This window comes from Podarcis filfolensis (genome assembly GCF_964270895.1).
Source record: "Podarcis filfolensis genome assembly, chromosome: 2".
NCBI lineage: Eukaryota > Metazoa > Chordata > Lepidosauria > Squamata > Lacertidae > Podarcis > Podarcis filfolensis.
The window spans coordinates 13884030-13892298 of NC_139605.1; the positions used below are offsets into that span (position 1 = coordinate 13884030).

Sequence of the window (8269 nt, forward strand, 5' to 3'; positions counted from 1 at the left end):
GAACAACAACTAATGTTATTTGAGAATATGGCGACAAAGTGTGGTTGGTTCATATACGTGGTTGTTGCTTGGCTATACGTTGCTTGGACTCTGGGGTTGTGGCGCTCATCTCGCTTTATTGGTCGAGGGAGCCGGCGTACAGCTTCCAGGTCATGTGGCCAGCATGACTAAGCCGCTTCTGGCGAACCAGAGCAGAGCACGGAAATGCCATTTACCTTCCTGCTGGAGTGGTAGCTATTTATCTACTTGCACTTTGACGTGCTTTCGAACTGCTAGGTTGGCAGGAGCAGGGACCGAGCAACGGGAGCTCAACCCGTCGTGGGGATTCGGACTGCCAACCTTCTGATTGGCAAGTCCTAGGCTCTGTGGTTTAACCCACAGCCCCACCCATGTCCAAACATCCAAAACAAATCTATACAGAATTACCACTTCCCCAGTGGCACAAAACATTTGCTAAAACAGTGGTTCTCAACCTGTGGGTCCCCAGATGTTGTTGGACTACAACTCCCATAATCCCTGAGCTCTGGCTTTGTTAGCTAGGGATGATGGGAGTTGTAGTTCAACAACATCTGGGGACCCACAGATTGAGAAAGGCTGTGCTAAAAGAAAGGAGGCAGAGCAGTCTATCGTCACATCTCTAGGTCTCCAGGGAGATCAGATGTCTGCAGTGTATTTCAATGACAAAAAAACAAATAGAGATATTTAGCCACTAATTGTTGAGCTCCTGATCATTCCCCAGTAATAGAAAATGTTCAATGTGTATATCCCTCCCACTCCCGCTGTCACAGCCAAGATAATATAATAATAATTTATTATTTATACCCCACCCATCTGGCTGGGTTTCCCCAGCCACTCTAGGCGGCTTCCAGCAAAACACTAAAATACAATAACCTATTAAACACTAAAAGCTTCCCTGAACAGGGCTGCCTTCAGATGTCTCCTAAAAGTCTGGTAGTTGTTCTTCTCTTTAATATCTGGTGGGAGGGCGTTCCACAGGGCAGGTGCCACCACCGAGAAGATTCCCTGTAACTTGGCTTCTCGCAGCGAGGGAACCGCCAGAAGGCCCTCGGCGCTGGACCTCAGAGTCCGGGCAGGACGATGGAACCTACAATGGGATCTTATTATATATGTGCTTGAGAATTTGGACTCCATCTGCCCTGACTTACCTATCAACATGACTGGAGACTTTAATGCCAAGGGTGGGAAGTGTATACAAAAGAATGGGGAATCCTGGATACTTCTGTTCTCCCAGACTTCTGTTTTTGGGACCATAGATCACAGGATCCAGTAATCGATTTGGCGGGAAACTCAATGGCACCCCTCTGGAGGCTTCACCCGGGGCAGAAACCCAGGCTAGACCTGCCCCTCCCCCGGCTACAGCTCTGAGCAGGACACAGAAGAATGCAGCAACCCGTGAGTTCAGCCCACCAACCTGTTGTGTGTTTATGATGGATGTGGGGGGGGGGGGAAATGGGGCTCTTTTCAGTGCATTCTGCATGGAAAGCAAATGGCCTTTCAGGGGAGAGAGGCAACGCTCCATGCCTTCCCCACCAGATTGCTGCATTTGGGAGGGGGTAGTATACTGCCTTTTGCTCATAAGAGGGGCTTCCTTCATGATTGAAAAGGGGTGTGTGTGTGTGTGTGTGTGTGTGTGTGTGTGTGTGTGTGTGTTGCAAGCTCATAACTCACAAGGAATTATTAGCTACATTTCCCTTCAGGATCCGGCATATAACTTAAGTGCAGGTCTGTTGTGTTTTTTAATACAGTGGTACCTCGGGTTACATACGCTTCAGGTTAGATACGCTTCAAGTTACAGACTTTGCTAACCCTGAAATAGTGCTTCAGGTTAAGAACTTTGCTTCAGGATGAGAACAGAAATTGCATGGCGGTGGCGCAGCAGCAGCGGGAGGCCCCATTAGCTAAAGTGGTGCTTCAGGTTAAGAACAGTTTCAGGTTAAGAACGGACCTGAGGAACGAATTAAGTACTTAACCCGAGGTACCACTGTATATGGGTAAAAATTGCGTACACTTGAAAACGTTGGCAGCATAAATTCAACAGTGTAACTTAAGTTCTTAACCCGAGGTACTATTTCTGGGTTAGCAGAGTCTGTAACCTGAAGCGTCTGTAATCTGAAGTGTATGTAACCTGAGGTACCACTGTATTCAATAAACATTTGCCAATCTTCTTTAAACGTATGTTCCTCTATTTCTCTTATTCTATATTTTAAGTCTGCAGGCTACGCATATTCCATCAGCTTAAGTTGCCATTCTTCTTTAGTTGGGACCTTACTCATTTTCCATTTTTGGGCTAACAAAACACGGCCTGCAGTAGTGGCATACATAAATAGCCTTTTTTGACACCTGGGAATTTCCATCTGAATTATCCCCAACAAAAAGGACTCTGGTTTTGTTCTTTGTTTTTTCAGAAAAGTACATTTAAACATTTTTTTAAATTTATTATAAATTGTTTCCCAATACCCTTTTGCCCTTTTACAAGTCCACCACATATGATAGAACGTACTCTTAGCCTCACTGCCTCTTGTATAATTATTCTAATGGGACAACCTGTTAAAATTTTGCAGTTTGCTGCAGAAGCTGGACGTTTGCTTGCTTGTATCATTTCTGTTTCGCAGCTTTGCCTTTCTAATTCTGGACCCGTCGGCTAGCGATTGGTGCTTCCTTCTTGGGAGCCAGTGTGGTGTAGTGGTTAAGAGCGATAGACTCGTAATCTGGGGAACCGGGTTCGCGTCTCCGCTCCTCCACACGCAGCTACTGGGTGACCTTGGGCCAGTCACACTTCTCTGAAGTCTCTCAGCCCCACTCACCTCACAGAGTGTTTGTTGATGAAGGGAAAGGAGAATGTTAGCCACTTTGAGACTCCCTAGGGTAGTGATAAAGCGGGGTATCAAATCCAAACTCTTCTTCTTCTTCTACAGAACACATGGATGGAACGGAACTCCGAAGGATGGGTCTGTGACATCACAGCTGCAAAGACCAATGAGAATCAAGCCACATTCTCTCCTGTCCTCTTCCCAACTCCCATGGATGCTAGTAGGAACCCAGACACAAAAGTAAGTTCATTTCCACGAGTTACTGACTGCGGTGTTCTCCCCACAATCTCACGTTCAGCCCTGAGCTACCCTCAGCTGTGCCCGTGACTTCAGTTCTGGCCCAAGACCCCCTTGTTGTCCTCCTTTCCCTTTCAGTCCTTGTTCTTAAGGGTTCACAACTAATATAACTGGACAGAAATAATTAACCCTCAAGCATCCTTTCATTAACATCTTTTCATACGCACATTTGGCTTGATAAAGTCCAGCTGCGTGCTCATCCACTGCATACTTCCGTGGGCTACACCGAGGTTCTAAACCACTTCATGGACAGGTCAGAGGACCTCTAGGTTGAGATATGGAGGAGAGAGGGTGCAACCTTGCACCTGAGAGTTGTCAGCATAGGACTTTATTGAAGTAAGTCCTGTTCAGAGTAGATGCCAGTAAATTAATGGACTTGAGTCATGTCCATTAACTCCAATAGAACTACTCTGAATAAGACAATGGAGACAACCCACTGTTGCTCTTTTTTACAAGCCCATGTACTGAAAAGAGGGATGCAGGTGGCACTGTGGTCTAAACCACTGAGCCTCTTGGGCTTGCCAATCGGAAGGTCAGCGGTTCGAATCCCCGCGACGGGATGAGCTCCCGTTCCTCTGTCCCAGCTCCTGCCAACCTAGCAGTTTGAAAGCACACCAGTGCAAGTAGATAAATAGGTACTGCTCCGGTGAGAAGGTAAACGGCATTTCCATGCGCTCTGGTTTCTGTCACGGTGTTCCATTGTGCCAGAAGTGGTTTAGTCATGCTGGCCACATGACCCAGAAAGTTTTTTGTCGGCTCCCTTGGCCTGAAAGCAGAGATAAGCGCTACACCCCATAGTCGCCTTTGACTGGACTTAACCGTCCGGGGTCCTTTACGACTGCATAGAGGTAAATGTTACATTCATTCGCAGGTTCTAAGAGTCATCACTATGCAAGGGTGAGCTTCACCTGCTACGTTCTGAATATCAAACAACTCTTTAGCACTCGGTTGGCGCAAACGGACGTTCACCTTTTCTCCGGATTTGCATTTGCTCTGAACAGCACCAGATTTAGGGCAGTGTGGGCGGTTCTACCACACAGGGAGCTGAGCTGAAGGGATGAGAAACTGAGAAGATCCATAACTGAGAAGGTGCATTTGGAATTTTGGCACCTTATTGTGAAAGATTACCAAAGCCCACACCTGCTCTGATTTGGCACTAAATAGCACTCAGACCCGTGCTTAGAAAGTGTGGGATACTGGTCAGACGCATGCTTTCTAGGCATGGGACATGCCAGTGCCTCCATCACTAGTTGTGTACGAAAACATCCTGGAATGCATCCCTTTGCAGATGTGCTTTATTTCTCTTGCGTTTCTGTGTCTTGTGGCAAAAATAATAATACTGGTAGTGCTTTTCATTCAGCAGCCGGTCTGACCATCTTCTTTGTCTGACCTCACCCTCATGCAATCACTGATCAAGCCTTAAAAGGGCGGGGAGAAAGGAGGCCACATTCTCTTGTCCATGGTGGGTGGGGGACAGAGGCAAAAATGGGCAGGGCCAGAGATGCACCTCATAAACACTCCTCTCTCCATCTGGGCTCGCAAGAGGCAGGATCACAGTTCAAGGGCACATTCAAGCCAGGCAAAGGCACTCAAGGAGGCAGCCAAGCAGGGGTGATAAGGGCTGTGGCCTGGGGAGAGGAGGTCTGCCCTGGGGAGATGTAAAAGGATTGTCCAGACAGTTACACAACACTGACCTTTGCACTCTCTTAGGAAACTTCTCGGTTTTCCTAAGTGTTTACCCATGCAAGGCCTCTTCCCCAGCCTTGCCATAAAGGTAAAGGTAAAGGGACCCCTGACCATTAGGTCCAGTCGTGGACGACTCTGGGGTTGCGGCGCTCATCTCGCTTTATGGGCCGAGGGAGCTGGCATACAGCTTCCGTGTCATGTGGCCAGCATGACTAAGCCGTTTCTGGTGAAACCAGAGCAGCGCATGGAAACGCCGTTTACCTTCCCACCGGAGCGGTACCTATTTATCTACTTGCACTTTGATGTGCTTTCGAACTGCTAGGTTGGCAGGAGCAGGGACCGAGCAACGGGAGCTCACCCCCATTGCGGGGATTCAAACCGCTGACCTTCTGATCAGCAAGTCCTAGGCTCTGTGGTTTAACCCACAGCGCCACCATAATTCCTGGCAGCTGGCCATGTTGGCTGGGGCTGATGTGAGTTGTGGCCCTCAACAACATCTGGAGGGCAACACATTGGCTGTCCCTGTCCTGGAGGAACCAGGAATCACATGATCTCCATTATCAAACAGGCACCAGTTTGCACTTCCGTACAGTGACGGCTTCCATTCTGAGATGCCTGCTTTCTTCTCCAGGTCTTGGAGGACCATTGATGCCACTGCACAAGAAGACATGTTTGGCGTTGCATCCGTAGAACCTGGCCTTTCTTCGTATGGGTGCCTGCATCCCCAAGCCCATCCCTCCAGCACCACTGAGTGTCAGCAACTTACTCTCAGCGAAGGAGAGCTTGGAGATAGCCAACCGGGGATCTGACACCATGCTGACCGCTTGCTTAGACCACGCCCTGCTAGAGTTCCCCCGTGAGCCCCGCTGCCTCCAGGACAATGCCACCTTGACTGTCCAGGTGAGAGGGAGGAAAAGGATGGAGTTTGTCTCCGGTGGAGGTGAGAACAAGATAGTCATCTCTTGGTCAAAGAAGAAAACCCGCTATAACATTGAGGTCTCCAGCCTGGAGGTGTACCTGGACCGGCTGTCCCTCTGCCCAGCTCCACTGACCTCTGAGAATTTGGAGAAGGTGAGGCAGGAGCTCCTTAAATGGGGCGATGTCACAAAGGACTTGCGTGCTTGCCTTGATCTAGCCATAACAGAGATTGAGAAGGAGCCATCTTCAGTGAAGAGCAATGCCGAGTTGACCATTGAATGTGAAGGTTCCTGCTTGGATTTCATTTCTGGGAAGGGCAAGTCCCGCATCCACATCCTTTTCTCCGATAGACAACCTCGGTACCGGGTTCGAGTTACTTGCATGGACATCTACGTAGACAGGTTGAACAGCCGCGCAGTGCCCCTCACCTCTGAAAACTTGCTTAAAGTGTGGAAGGAGACGGAAGGCCTGAAAGGATGTACGGTGGACCTTCGGGCCTGCCTCAAGCGAGCCTTGCAGGAGTTTAATGCTTTGACTCCACGACACCGGGCCAATGCCACCATCTTCATTGACTGCGATGGGAAGAACTTCAAGATGGTGTCCGGGCACGGAGACAGCTGGATCTCTGTTTTCAACGTTGTCGGAGATCAACATTGCCGAAGAGAAGTGGTTCTGGCTCTGGCGGATTCCGGGTCGTCCAGCAGGGTAACAGGCCCGACCTCTGCGAAACAAGGGAAAGAAGGACCATCAGTTTGGATGAGGAAACTGGAAGGGAGGAGAGGGGCAGAGGAGGGCCCGTCCAATCAGGCAAGGAGAACTTTCAAAGTGCTGTCCAATGGGAAGAGATCTAAGAGAGGAGGGCCGCCCAATGTGATCGCATTAGAAGAATTTGCCTCTAGTACTTGGAAATGGGAGGAAGAAACAACATCATCGTTTGCAGGGAGGACTTTTTCCCGTGAGAAGAGGGCAGATATGGGGCTGTCCAAAAGTTCCAGGGTGCCAGGAAGGGAATGTTCCCTTAAGTCAAAAGCATTATCGACCAGTGGGAAAAGGAAACGGTCTGATGAGAGGGATGGAAAAGAAGGAGAACATGCTGGGTGGCAGAGCTTTCCCAGCGGAACAGCAACAGAGGAAGTGTTGATCCATGGACACAGGGAGGAGGCTGGGAAAGAAATGGAGCCAGCATCCAATGGATCAAGTGAAGAAGAAGATGAAGATGATGATGAAGAAGAGCCACCTGGTGTTCTAGAGGAGTCTTCAGACAGCAGACAGGCAGACGATGGTCCAGAAAGGTGACTCATCTGGAGGACTGGTGAACATGATGGATCCATCCAAGGTCAGTTCTTGGACTGGGACTGAGATGGATGCTTTCCAGGAGCAGGACGTTGTTTCTGGATCAGGAAGCCGGGGGCTGGTCCACCAAATGAATTGTGCAAGAGTGATACCAAAAATAAATGATCTATGGACCTGAGACGCCACTTATATCTAGCTATGGGGGTTGGCGGGGGGTGGAATTTGCTTCCAGATTGTGGTACTGGTGTGGTTTAGCTCACCTCCACGCCACACAATGTCCTCAGCCGTTAATCACCCTGTTAGCCTTGGAGGGGAGGGAATGTACAGATAAAATTTTCTCTTGTCAGTGGATATGGTTGGATTGCAGGGGCAAGTGAGAGGTGGGGGATGGAGAAAATGGTAAACACTACTTCCCTGCACGAAAGCCCCAACCCTTCTCTCTCTCTCTCTCTCTCTCTCTCTCTCTCTCTCTCTCTCACACACACACACACACACACACACACACAAACTTTTCTTTTTAACCAAAAGAAAAAATAGCATGGAGAAACCTGATCACTTCCCATCTAGCTTGACCTTTGCTATGGACCCCAAGGAAACACACTTGACACTTCCTTATCCTTCAGTAAAAGCAGCTCGTTGCTGCCACCTTCTGGCCAAGTCGATTGTTTGTGAACTGCTCTGTATTTTGCAGGAGGGATTTGAGTGCATATTGGAACTTTATTAGGTTGATGCCATTAAAGCGATTAAAGGGTTCTGCCATCCTCGTGCAAAGAGCCCACTTTTAAAATGAAGCAGATATTCTTGTGGTTAGGAGAAAAATGACCGGAAAACGCATTACAGTGGTACCTCAGGTTAAGTACTTAATTCGTTCCAGAGGTCTGTACTTAACCTGAAACTGTTCTTAACCTGAAGCACCACTTTAGCTAATGGAGCCTCCTGCTGCTGCCGCACTGCCAGAGTACGATTTCTGTTCTCATTCTGAAGCAAAGTTCTTAACCCGAGGTAATATTTCTGGGTTAGCGGAGTTTGTAACCTGAAGCGTATGTAACCTGAAGCGTATGTAACCTGAAGCGTATGTAACATGAGGTACCACTGTATGAGCAAAGATTAAATGGTGAGATGTATAAACACCCCACAAGTCAAGCAAGAGACATGAAAGAGGAATGCTCATTGTCATATAACTGTCCCGGACATGAAATCAGAATGGGCACTTCTGTCTTGGCACCAGGAGAGCCTCCCTGGGG

General features: G+C 48.6%; 1 protein-coding gene across 1 annotated transcript; it reads left to right on the plus strand.

Annotated features, from left to right (window-relative positions):
* Positions 1–1381: 1381 nt before the first annotated feature.
* On the plus strand, positions 1382–7203 carry LOC310754260 (uncharacterized protein). The gene is made up of 3 exons (XM_083596020.1): positions 1382–1413; positions 2937–3071; positions 5446–7203. Exon 3 carries the CDS (start codon positions 5523–5525, stop codon positions 7026–7028), a length of 1506 nt encoding a protein of 501 aa, XP_083452146.1. The 5' UTR covers positions 1382–1413; positions 2937–3071; positions 5446–5522; the 3' UTR covers positions 7029–7203.
* The last annotated feature ends 1066 nt before the right edge of the window (positions 7204–8269 follow it).